The sequence below is a fragment of the Trichosurus vulpecula genome, chromosome 3 (assembly GCF_011100635.1).
Source record: "Trichosurus vulpecula isolate mTriVul1 chromosome 3, mTriVul1.pri, whole genome shotgun sequence".
Lineage (NCBI taxonomy): Eukaryota > Metazoa > Chordata > Mammalia > Diprotodontia > Phalangeridae > Trichosurus > Trichosurus vulpecula.
The window spans coordinates 24,924,034-24,937,437 of NC_050575.1; the positions used below are offsets into that span (position 1 = coordinate 24,924,034).

General features: G+C 34.8%; 1 protein-coding gene across 2 annotated transcripts in view; it reads left to right on the forward strand.

Moving 5' to 3' along the window:
• The window catches only part of FNIP1 (folliculin interacting protein 1), a 140,322-nt gene that overhangs the window by 62,796 nt on the left and 64,122 nt on the right, over positions 1 to 13,404 (forward strand). For both annotated transcript variants that reach the window (XM_036748845.1, XM_036748846.1), the window contains exon 2: positions 1,396 to 1,522. In XM_036748845.1, the coding sequence (XP_036604740.1) occupies positions 1,396 to 1,522 (127 nt within the window). The remainder of the gene's footprint in view (positions 1 to 1,395; positions 1,523 to 13,404) is intronic.

Below are 13,404 nucleotides of genomic sequence, written 5' to 3' on the forward strand. Positions count from 1 at the left end.
TTTTTTTTTCCTTAAAACATATTTGTTTATGAGATAGCTGTGTGGGAGGCGTTAGGTGAAATTGGGGGATTGAATTTTGGTGATTTAAAAAATCTAAAGATATCAATAAAAAAAGGAAAAAGAGATGCGGGATAGCTTTGAAAGCCACATGTACAAGCTCAGTATAATAGCTGCACTTCATTTCATGTGCAATCTTCTTTTTCTGTCTACTTTGTGCAAATGCTTATTTTATTTGATATTTAAGTTCAGAATTAATATTTTAGAAATAGATTTGATTTTATTAATGCAAGAGACATTAAAGAAGCACTAGTATCTGCTTTGCAGCTGTACTAATCCTTTCTATATGATTTGTAACTAAAATCTCATTTTATTTCTCCCTATCACAATACGAGCTCCTTGAGTACAGAGACTGTGCTACTTTCCTATTTATATCCCCAACATTTAAGACAATGCTTTATACATACTAAGCACTTAATAAATGTTTTCCCTTCATTTATTCATACTTGTAGTCTGCAAATATGGTCCCCCTAAATTGTCTTCTCTTCTCTAGGCTAAACATTCTCGGTTTCTTCAGTCCTTGCTAGATTTACCTGCTGAATTATCATTATTAATGAGTGTTGTTTTAGTGATGTTCCATTATATATTTTGCCCACCGATTATGTTAAGAATATTAGTTGATTCCTTCTTAGTTGCATTTAGGTCTAAGCTTATGACAGATAATAATAATGATAGCTAGCATTTGCTTAAGGTTCGCAAAGTGATTTACAAATGTCTCATTTTATCTTGACAACTAGTCTAGGAAATAGGTGTTTTTATTCCTATTTTACAGATGAGAAAACTGGCAAGGAGTGCAAATGACTTTCCTAGGGTCATACATTAGTAGTTGTGGTGGTGGTGGTGTTAAGTGCCCAAGCCAAATTTGAACTCAGGTCCTCCTGCTTCTGGAAGCAATGCTTTAGCTACTGTAGCATCTATCCATAATGTAAAGCTTGTGTACCAACCTGACGAATATGGAAATATGTTATAGATGACTCCATATGTATAACCTGTATCAAATTGTTTGATTTCTCAATGATGGGGGAGGAGAGGGAGGGTGAGAAAGAATTTGGAACTCTGAACTTTAAAAGACATGTCAAAAATTGATTTTTCATGTAATTGGAAAACAAAATGTTTTTTAAAAATAAAAAAGTTTGTGTATGCCATTATTAAATGTATTTTTGTTGAAATGGTATTACTCTTCATCTATGTAACTGAAGAGAAAGAGACACTTTTTATAAATAGCCAAAGAATATGGAACAGTTGAGTTGTCTCATTTGGTAATGTTCTCTTAGAAGATAATTATATGGAGTACTTGATAAAATACAAGGCCTAATGGATTTTTGTTTTTCATTGAAGTTGGCCTTTGTCGGAGTTTGATCCAAGCCAGATTCGACTAATCGTGTATCAAGATTGTGAAAGAAGAGGGAGGAATGTCTTGTTTGACTCTAATACTAAAAGAAAAACTGAGGACATATCTGTGTCGGTGAGCATGTTAACTCTTTGATTATTAAATTTAGGACAAATTAATTCAAATCATTTTTCATTCGTTACTGAAATGTGATGGTACTTATACTCTGTTTTTAAAATTCGAAATTCTGCATGCTAGAACTTAAAATCAATGGTAAAACACTTTAAAGACATCAAATTAATGTCTAGTATTAGCATACTAGAATTTAGAATCAGTAGTAAAACTGTGGGACATTAGTTTGGAAAATTTCCAATTTTAATTAAATTGAACTTTCCAAATTAAAATCCTATTGTTTTCTTTATCTTTCTTTTTTTCCCTTTCTTTCTTTTTTTTTGTGGAGGCAGTTGAGGTTAAGTGACTTGCCCAAGGTCACACAGCTAGTAAGTGTCTTGAGGCCAGTTCAGGGCTGGTACTCCATCTTCTGTGCCACCTAGCTGCCTCTCTCCTTTATCTTTCAAAATTTTTCTCATCTATAGTCAGTCAGTTATTAAGTGTTTATTAAATGCTTGGTTTGTGCAAGGCCCTATGATAAGTACTAGGGATATGAATAGAAGCAAAGAACAGTGCCCTTCCCTTGAGGAGTTCACAATCTAACAGGGGAAACCACATAGAAACAAATGCATGCAAACAAGCTGTATGTAAGCTAAGTAGGAAATAATCAACAGAGGCCTTGCCTAGAATTAAGAGGGACTCAGGAGAAACGCTTCCTGTAGAAGGTAGGATTTTAGCTGGGACTTGAAAAAAGCCAAAGAAGCGAGTAGGCAGAAATGAGGAGGGGAAAGCATTCTAGGTTTGCAGGACAGCCTGAGAAAGTGCCTGGAGCTGAGTCATGGAACAGCCAGGAACCCAGTGTCACTGGATCAAAGATTACAAGGAAAAGTATAAAGTATAAGAAGACTGTAGGCTTTGGAGAACCTCTTCCTTTATTTTTTCTTGTTGTTATTGGAGCACCAGGTTATTAGGAATCAAGGATGGTATCATTTGCTGAAGGTTTTCTAGCTGCACACACAATACAGAATAATAGTTATCATTTACATAGTGCTTTAAGGTTTATAAATCTGTATATCTGCATATATACATACATATAAATATGTAAATGTAAATATGTAGATATATGTACATATATTTTTTTTTCATTTAATCCTCATAACAGTCCTGTTAGGGTGCTGTCCTTATCCCCATTTTACAGATAAGGAAACTGAGTCTGAGAGGGATTAAGTGGCTTGTCCAGAGTCCCACAAGTATTAAGTATCTTAAAGCAGAATTCAAGCCCAGGCCTTCCTGACTTCAAGTCTAGCGTCAATTCACTACACCAACCAGCTTCCTCTACTGAAATATTTCAGGTATCAGTTTTCCAGATGAAAATGTTAAAAAAAAATTCTACTTTGCCTGTTTTGTTCATCAGTGCTATGTTTGATTTGGAAGGGTTGGTACTTGAATTTTAGCTTTTGAAAATAATTCTTCTACCTTAATTTTATAAAAGGAATGTCCATAATATTAAATGGAAAGCCAAGTGTTGTAATTTATTTTTCTTGTCACATTATTCCATCCCTCCTCTACTGAAACAAAAGAGTAAACAATTTGGCCCTTAGAAATAAGGAGTTATAAGGGTCTTGGGAATTTTAAATGTCAGTCTTGAATGTGACTCATAAGCTTTTAATTACTATACCTAGCTTCATTTCACGTTTGAGTGATATTTATATAAAAATGATTAAGTAACAGTGCTGTACTAGATTGTAAGCTCGTCCCAGTCAAATATAGCATCTTATTTACTTCTTTCTCTTTTCCTGTGCTGAGTATTGTTTTTTTTTAACATGTTAGCCAGTTAAAAATAGTTTCTGAATGAATGAGTAAATGGAACAAGTGGAGAAGATAATTGTACATATAAGACAGTAGTATATTCTGAAGCCGTGCTACCATGTAAATGAACAGAATAAAATTTTTAAATGGCAGAGCCAGGGCTAGATTCTTTATCTCCTAGAGTTTGTGATTCTTCTTATACTGCTTTGTCTCTATTTGGGACAGTATTCTGGTTGCGTTATAAAGGAGAATTCTTCATTAATAGATCCACAAATTATGAAAAAGGAGTCTCAGGAAATGTTCAAAAGCTTGGAAGATGGTTCTTGGGATAAAAGGAAACACCTTTTGCATTTAGGGCAAGTGACGAAATTCTATTAAGGGAGAACAATATAATTTTAGTGAAATATAGCTAAGGCTTACTGCATTTACTTAAACCAGAGAATGGTCTTTGAATAGCATAACAGCAGCTCTCTTGATTAAGCAGACAGTTTTTAAAGAAATGTTTTTAGTATTTTAGCTGAAGGGAGGCTATTATAAAAATTCACTATTTTGATGAACTTTTGAAAGAATGATATTTATATTTTAAATTTTCATATGATAACCTATGTCTTTTAAATTTTGTATTACAGTAAATGTTAATTGATTAGATTTTGTCGTTATTACAAAAACAGTTGAAGTAGTCACAGAACAAATACAGAATTTTCAGGACATCACTTTTTGAAGCTAGACTTTAAAAATGCTACCAAGTGTATTTGTGTCCTTTGTGATCTGACTGCTGTGAGCTCACAAGTGAAATATTAATAAGGGAACTTGCAATATTTGATGCTGAAAATGTTGAGTTGTGGTTTCTCTGAAAACTGTCATAGCCAGATAGATTTAGTGTGGTATCATCACATGCTGCTTTGCTGTTCCTAAGACATTGTTTTTGTGTCAAAGATAAAAGGCAAAGCTAGTTTGTGACTTCCTTGTGTAATCATATGATGATTCACGTGTTGCATCCATTGTATGCTACATGCAAGAACAAAAAGCTTTGCCTTGTTAGCAGATTTACACGTCACAAAAATTCAGCCAATTTCTATGATTTGGGATAATTGGAGTCTACTTTTCAAAGTTGAACATTTTGAGTGTGAGACAGGCTTAAACTTGCACATCTTGATTCACATATCTAGAATAGGAAATATGCCTCAGTGGCTTAAATTTGAAAAAATGCACAGTACTGTTTCCTTTTCAGAATTTTGATAAATATTTTTGCATTTACAGATTGAGCTATTTGTATATTAGAGAGAATTTTTATGATATCAGGTATGGGCATGATTGTTCAAAAAGAAGGTTAGAAGACTCTTTTCTTTATATAAGTTTACAAGTAGTCTTTAAACCCTTGGGTACAGAGATAAGGAAAGACTCCCAGAAAGAATTGTTTGTCCTGTCTCATGGCTTTACAATCCAAAAGCTCCCTCTCTGCTTACCTTTTTCTACTTGAATATTGGTCTGCCTGAAAGTCTACCTGTTTTGGAGGGAGAGGTTAATAAACATATCATTTATTCATTCATTTATTTATATAAGCATTTATTATCTCCCTCCTCCAATGACTTGAAGAGTTATTTTAAAGTTGTTTGGAGGGGAATTTGGGAGAGCTGAGGTGAATTCTTGCTTTTACTCTGCCATTTTGGCTCCACCTCAACCCCAAGAATAAGCATTTATTAAGAGCCCATAATACGTGAAGCACTATGGTAAGTGCATTACAAATATTATCTCATTTGATCCTCACAACAGCCCTGGGAGGTAGGTGCTATTATTATCCCAATTTTACAAATGATGAAACTGAGGCTAAGTGACTTGGCCAAGATCACATAGACTTTTGGGGAGGAACTCGGTCAAAGAAAAGAGAGAGAAGGATAAACAGGAGAAAATAGAATGGAGCGAAATATACAATTAGGAATCATAACTGTGAAGGTGAATGGGATGAATTCACCCATAAAATGTAAGCAGATAGCAGAATAGATTAAAAACCAGAATATGACAATATATTGTTTACAAGAAACACACTTGAAGCACAGGGATATCTACAGAGTAAAAATAAGGGGCTGGAGCAGAATCAAAAGCAGGGGGAGCAACCATGATCTCAGACAAAGCAAAAGCAAAAATAGACCTAATGAAAAGAGATAAGCAGGGAAACTACAATTTGCTAAAAGGTGCCATAGACAATGAAGTAATATCAGTACTAAACATATGCACCAAGCAGGTCAGGGTGAAACAATTTCCCAGCCCAGGATAATTTAGGAGGTGTCAGGAAAGGTCTGTCTCATTAGTGTGGTGGTAAGACCTGGAGCCCAATGTAGACAGTACACTGCAGGCTGCACCAGGCCCCAGCAGCAAGCATTGAAGGCAGTTCATCAGCAATAGCCCCTTTGGGAGCTCTCAACCTGCAGAGAATAAGGGGGTTGGACAACTGGTCAGAAGGAAATGTCAGGGGACCCTTTTCTGGCATTGGGTGCAGGACTCTGTCACATTGCCCATACACAGTTCCAAGTTGCGGTCCCAGAACTAAGAGGAACACTAGGTCACAAGCACTTGCAGCTACAGGGGCTTTGGGACCTTGGTCACAGTTCCAGGGCAGGGAAGAGTATTTGTATTCTCTCACACATAAGAGCACAGAGCAAAGCGAAGATTAAGAGGAAAACAGAAGACTGGGAAAGAATTTTTACAGTGTCTCTGATAAAGGCCTCATTTTTAAAATATATGGAGAACTGAGGCAAATTTATAAGAATACAAGTCATTCCCCAATTGATAAATAATCAAAGAATATGAATAGGCAGTTTTTAGAGGAAGAAATTAAAGATATCTATAGTCATATGAAAAAATGCTCTAAATAGGAAAAACTGAAATACCTAATCAGGAAAAAACTGACCTGGAAAATAGATCTAGGAGAGATAACTTAAAAATTATTGGACTACCTGAAGGCTGTGATAAAAAAAAAAGAACCTGGACAGCATCTTTCAAGAAATTATCAAGGAAAACTGCCCTGACAGCCTAGAACCAGAAGGTGAAATAGTCATTGAAAGAATCCATCTGCCACCTCCTAAAAGAGATCCCAAAATGAAAACTCCAAGGAATCTTGTGATCAAATTCCAGAATTATCAGATCAAAGAGAAAATACCGTTAAGTAGCCGGAAAGAAACAATTCCAGTATCAAGGAGCCACAGTCAGGATTACACACGACTTAGCAGCTTCTACAGTAAGAGATTGAAGGGCTTGGAATATGATATTCCGGAAGGCAAAGAAGCTTGGATTACAACCTAGAATCAACTACCTAACAAAATTGAGCATAATCTTTCAGGGAAAAAGATGGTCATTCAATGAAATAAGGAACTTGCAGACTTTCCTGATGAAAAGACCAAGGCAAAATAGAAAATTTGATCTTCAAATACAAGACTCAGGAGAAGCATAAATAGGTAAACAGGAAAGAAAAAAAAGCATGTAATTTAATAAAATTCAAACTGCTTTTCTTACATGAGAAGATGATACTTGTAACTCTTGAGAATTTCATTTGGGCGTTAGGACTGTACATAGACAGAGGGTAAGTTGATTTTGATCTGATAATATAAAAACAAGGGGTAAAAAAAAAGGATTGTACTGAGAGAAGAACAGAAGGAGAGGCAGAATAGTATAAATTACATAAAGAGGCTTAAAGATCCTTTGCAGTAGCAGGAAAGAAGGGAAGGGGTGAGCATTGTATGAACTTTATATTCTCATTAGAGTTGTTTCAAAGAGGGAATAACATACACACTCAGTTGGATATAGTATCTTACTCTAAAGGGAAGTAGAAGGGGAAAGGGAAAAGAAAAGGCAGAGCGGGGCTGATAGAAGGGAGAGCAGATTGAGGGAGGTGGTGGTAAGAAGAAAAACTCTGGTGAGGAGGGACAGGGTGAAAGGAGAGAGAAAAGTATAAATGGGGAAAAATAGGATGGTGGGAAATACACAGTTAGTAATCACAACTCTGAATGTGAATTGGATGAACTCTTCCATGAAACAGAAGTGGTTAGCAGAGTGGATTAAAAACCAGAATCCTACAATATGTTGTTTACAAGAAACACATTTGAAGCAGAGAGATGTACACAGAGTAAAGGTAAAAGGCTAGAGCAGAATATTATTATGCTTCAGCCGAAGTAAAAAAAAAAATCAGGGGTAGCAATCCTGATCTCAGACAAAGCACAAGCAAAAATAGATCTAATTAAAAGAGACAAGGAAGGAAACTATATCTTTCCAAAAGGTACCATAAACAATAAAACATATATGCACCTAATTCTTAGAGGACAAGTTAAATGAGTTATAGGAAGAAATAGACAGCAGAATTATACTAGTGGGGGATCTCAGCCTCCCCTGCTCAGAACTAGATAAATCTAACCACAAAATAAACAAGAAAAAAGTTAAGGAGATGAATAGAATTTTAGAGAACTTGGGTATGATAACTCTGGAGAAAATTGAATGGCGATAGAAAAGAATATACCTTTTTCTCAGTGGCACATGGTACCTATACAAAAAGATTGCCTATCAGTTGGGAAGTGGATGAACAAATCATGGTCTATGATAGTGATAGAATACTACTGTGTTATACGAAATGACAAGCTAAATGGTTTCATAAAAACCTGGAAAGACTTATATGAACTGATACAAAGTGAAGTGAGCAGAACCAGGAGAATGTTGTTCACAGTAACAGCAATATTGTACAGTGATTAACTGAATGACTTAGCTTGTTCTCAGTAATACAGTGATCCAAGATAGTTCCAAAAGACCTATGATGAAAAATGCTGTCTGCCTCCAGAGAAAGAATTGTTAGTCTGAATGCAGATTGAGGCATGCTTTTTTTACTTTCTTCATTTTTCATGGGTTTTTTTGGGGGGGAGGGGGAGTTCTGATCTGTGTTTTCTTTTGCAGCCTGGCTAATATGGAAATATGTTTTGCACAACTGCATATGTGTAATCTATATCAAATTGCTTGCCTTCTCAAGGGGGGAAAAGGGGAGGGAGGAAGAGAACTTGGAACTCAAATTTTTTTTTAATGTTAAAAGTTATTTTTACATGTAATAGGAAAAAATAAAAAATTTTCATTTTTTTTAAAATGCTCATTCCTTCCTTCTCATATGGCCATAAATTGTTTCCCTGTTCATAGATCAACAAACAATTTTCCCAGCAGTTTTTGTCCAATAGTGAGTCCTTTTCTCAGTAACTAGGATTTTTATGTTTTTCAAATACCACACTACTGTGTTCCTTTGTGTTTGTATATTGTATGCCTATTCTGTTCCATTGATCCATCTCTCTTGTTTCTTAGCCAGTACAAAATTGTTTTAATGATTACTACTTTGTAGTAAAGTTTGTGATTCGGTACTGGTAGCCCTCCTTCCTTCCTATTTGTTTTTGTTATTTTCCTTTAGATTAATTTCATCATTTATTTTTTATAGCTTTGTAAAAATAGTAGTAGTTTTAGTAGTTTGATTGTTATGGCACTGAATCAGTTATTTAGGTAATATTGTCATTGTTATTACATTGGCTCAGCCTACCCACGAACAATTATTATTATTTCTCCAACTATTTAAGTCTGCCTTTATTTGTATTAAAGTTTTGTAGTTGTATTCATATAGTTCTTGTGAGTATCTTGAAAGGTAGATGCCCGAATATTTTTATATATTCTGTAGTTATTTAAATGAGATTTCCTTTTCTCTCTCTTTCTGCTAGATTTTATTGGTTACATACAGAAGTACTTATGATTTTATCTGGATTTCTTTTATATCCTGCATCTTTGCTAAAGTTTTAATTGTTTCAGTTAAATTTTTAATTGTCTCTTAGGGTCTCTCAGTATACTATCATATCATCTGCAAAAATAAGTAATTTTGATTCTTCTTTGCCTACACTTTTTCCTTCAGTTTCTTTTTCTTGTCTTATAGCTACAGCTATCATTTGTAATATTGCATTAAATAGTAGTAGTGACAATAGACATCTTTGATATACCTATGATCTTGTTGGAAAGACCTCTTAAGTTCATCCTTATTACATAGAATATCGTGTGTAGGCTTTACATAGATACAGCTTATCACGTTAAGGAAAGACCCATTTATTACTATGATTTTTATTGTTTCATATAGAAATGGGTATTGTTTTTTAAACCTTTTCTCACAATTATGGATGTAATTACATGATTTTTATTATTCCTGTTATTATTATGGCCATTTATGTTTCTGATTCTCCTAATATCAAACCAAAACTACATTCCTGATAAATCCAACCTGGTCATATTGTATAATCTTGTTATATGTTGGTGTAGTCTCTTTACTGATATTTAATTTAAAATTTTTCCTTTAGTGTTCAGAAGAGATGTTGATCTGTGGTTTTCTTTCTCAGTTTTGGCTCTTCCAACTTAAAATATCAAGAGCGTATTTTTGCCATAAAGGAATTTGTTGGGTTCTCTTCTTTTGTTTCGTTTTTTTTGCAAATAGTTTGTGTAATATTGGGTGAAATTGTTCTTTGAATGTTTGATAGATTTCAATGTGAATACATTTATTCCCAGGGTTTTTCTTTCCTTTGAAATTTCATTTATGGTTTGTTCAATTTCTTTTTCTATAATTGAGTTGTAATATAAATCTGTTTCCTTTATTAATCCAAGTATTTTATATTTTGTGAATTTATACATTTAAGTTGCCAGTTTTACTGGAATCTGTTGGGCAAATAATTTCTAGTGTTATCCTTTACTCTTCATTTGTGGCGAATTCCCCATTTTCATTTTTGATATTGATAATTTGATGTTCTTTTTAATCAAATTAATGGTTTATCCTCCCTCTAAAAAACACCCAGCTCATAGTTTTATTTATTAATTCAATTTGTTTATATTATTTGACTTACCCAGTCACAGAAATAGTAAATTTCAGAGCCAAGATTCAGAACCTTATCCTCTACCTCTGAAGTCAGCATTCTTTCCATTGTATCATTCCTCTTTCTCATCTGATTCTTGTTAATGATTGTATCAGTAAGGCAAGATTTACGATATCGATGGTGACCATGAATATGCCTGTATAGTTTATAATTGCAAAATATAAGAGACCCTCTATATTGAAGGCAGTTAAGAAGTAAAACATTTATTTAGACACCAAAGGATCAAATCCCAAAACAAATAATTCCAATTTCCATAGCAACAATTGTATCCCAAAACCAGTAAGTTCACTTCAGTGTAATAGCAAGGAAATTAAAACACAATATCACAGCAAGGAGCCAAGCCATCCTGTAACCTTCCCCTCTGCCAGGGCCTTCTGGTAAATACTCACCCTCACTCACGAATCCTAACTGTCTACTTGCCTGAATCCTCTCCTCCTGCAGTTGAGAGCCCTTACAGTTCTCTGAGTCCTTGCAGTTCGTTATCTCTCTCTCTCTCTCTCTCTCTCTCTCTCTCTCTCTCTCTCTCTCTCTCTTCTCTCCCTCTCTCTCTGTCTCTTGCAGTTCTCCATCTCTTGCCAGTTCTATCTTCTTCATAGCTCTCTCTACTCTGAGCTTAATGGCTACTCTCAGGAGTTGTGTATGTATATATATGTGTGCGCATGTGTGTATACATATATGCATATATGTATACATACATATATGCATATATGTATACATACATATATGCATATATGTATACATACATATATGCATATATGTATACATACATATATGCATATATGTATACATACATATATGCATATATGTATACATACATATATGTATATGTATTTGTGTGTATATACATACACACACACACACACTCTCCCAGTTTAGGGCCTGAGAGCTTCATACCTAATGGGCAAAAGGGTGTGGGTCTGGGGTTTGGCACCTATTTAGCAAAAGGGTGTGGACTTAGACCTTAGCACCTAATCAGCTAAAGGGTATGGGCCTGTTTACAAATAAGCCTTCCCTAATCAAGCTTCCCTTTACTAGCTTCACCTGAGGCCTATTAAATGAGTGGGGAAGATCTTTAATCACTATTAACACCACAATGATTTTGATCTTTTTTACTAACAAATCACTGTTCTGATCATATACAGATGTCTAATTCTGCAGTGATCCCTGCAGTAATAGCCAGTCATTTCCTGCCTATTAAAATATAATCCCTTTTATTTTTTGTGATTTTGTTTGAGGCTTGCAATTGGTGTTTTTTTTTTAAGAAAATACTTGTGTAGGACAGTTTATTTTATAACAATAATAATAATAATACTTAACATTTATATAGTGCTTTAAAGTTTACAAAGCACTTTATAAATGCTATCTCATTTGAACCTCACATCAACCCTGGCAGATGGATGCTATTATTATTATCCTTGTTTTACAGATGGCGAAATTGAGGCAAATAAAGAATGGGTCTTATGATTAGTAATGCCTTAGGTATTATTTGAACCCAGGTCTTCCTGACTCAGACTTCAGTAGCTATCTGTCAGTACTATGCCAGTAGCTGCCGAGCTATATAGTATATTGCCTCTATTCATTGTCTTTGATATGATTTTTTTTATTGTTTTATTGATTTGTTATTTGACTCATCTGACATTGCAGATGTTTTTTAGTCTCCATTTTGGACCATACCTGTTTTTGTTTGTTTCCCATTGTAATAAAGGAAAATCATTAAAAAATGATTGGTGTGGTTGTCTACAGAATTCCCCAGAGATCTTCAGTTTGAAAAAGATCCACAAGTAAAATGAAAGCCTGGGGAAATAAGAGGATGACCCGCAGAAACATAACATGATACTATAAGAAGAATGTCTGGAGAGCTAAAGTGTGGAGGCCGATGAAAGCTAAGGACGATGAAATGGTGCCATTCTGTTGAAAGTGATATTGGTGAAGAAGAGGATTCAAGAGGGACAGGACCATTGCTTAAAGTGGGTGGGATGACAGAGAGACAGGGCTGCTCAGTTCTTACCTTGCTTTTCTTTTTTTTGCCAGGAAGACTGACTTTTAGAGAAAAAAAGAACATAACAGAAATGACTGAGGGATATGATACCCAAGATAAAGGAAGAAGGAAGGTTCTAGTAATAAAGCACCCAACTTTCCTTTAGTCACTTGATCCAGATAGACCATATGATCAAGTACTTAAAAATGTATAGATGTGAGTTTGTGTGCTTCTGTCACTGATATTTGAAAGACCAAGAAGAAAAGGATGGTAAGATCGTAAGCTTGGAGCTGGAAGAGACCTTAATGGCCATCTAATCTAAAACCTTCCTTTGAATGACAAGGAAGGTGAGATTCAGCTAGGTTATTTGCCTAAGTAGGTGTCCTGCCTAGCTTTCATACTCAGGGCTGGTGATCCCAAACTCAGAACTCTTCCCACTGTAACATAGTGCTTTTCTACAAGAACTATGTAGGACAAGAGAAGAGTAAATGTTTCTGTTTCCAAAAGAAAAAGGGCCGGGGATCATACGATGTATCTGAGATTGACTTTTTACTTAATAAATGCTTATAAATAAATAAATAAATTTTACGTATTAAATTCTTAATACTTAATAAATTTACTTAATAAATTCTCATTGATTACATTTATTAAAGAGATGGTTAGCAAACATTTAGAAAAGGAAGCAGTTATCACAAGTGAACTAGCATGGTTTCATCAGCAACAGGTCATGGCAGACTAACCTTATGTCTTTTTTTTTGGACAGTTACTATACTGGCAGATCAGTGGTATGCTGCAGATATAGTTGCCTAGATTTGGGTGATGTTTCTGATAATTATCTCAAGCTCTTCCTGTGGAGAGATATGGATTAGATAATAGTAGGTAGATTCAGAGACTCAGTAGTTATCAATGTCATCTTGACCAGAGGTCTCCAGTGCCCTGCTCCAAGGATTTGTGCTCAGCTCTTTGCTGTGGAACATTGTTATCAGTGTTTTTGATAAAGATACAGAGAATATGCTTATCAAATGTCAACTTTACAAGTAGTCATGATTGCAAAGCAGTTTGATAAAGATCTGGAGATTTTTGTGGATTGTAAGCTCAGCATAGTTCAGCCAGAAAAGCTAATAGGATGCTCGGCCTAATAGAGGCATAACTTCCAGGAACAAGGAAGTGGCAGGAATATCATACTCCATCCTCGT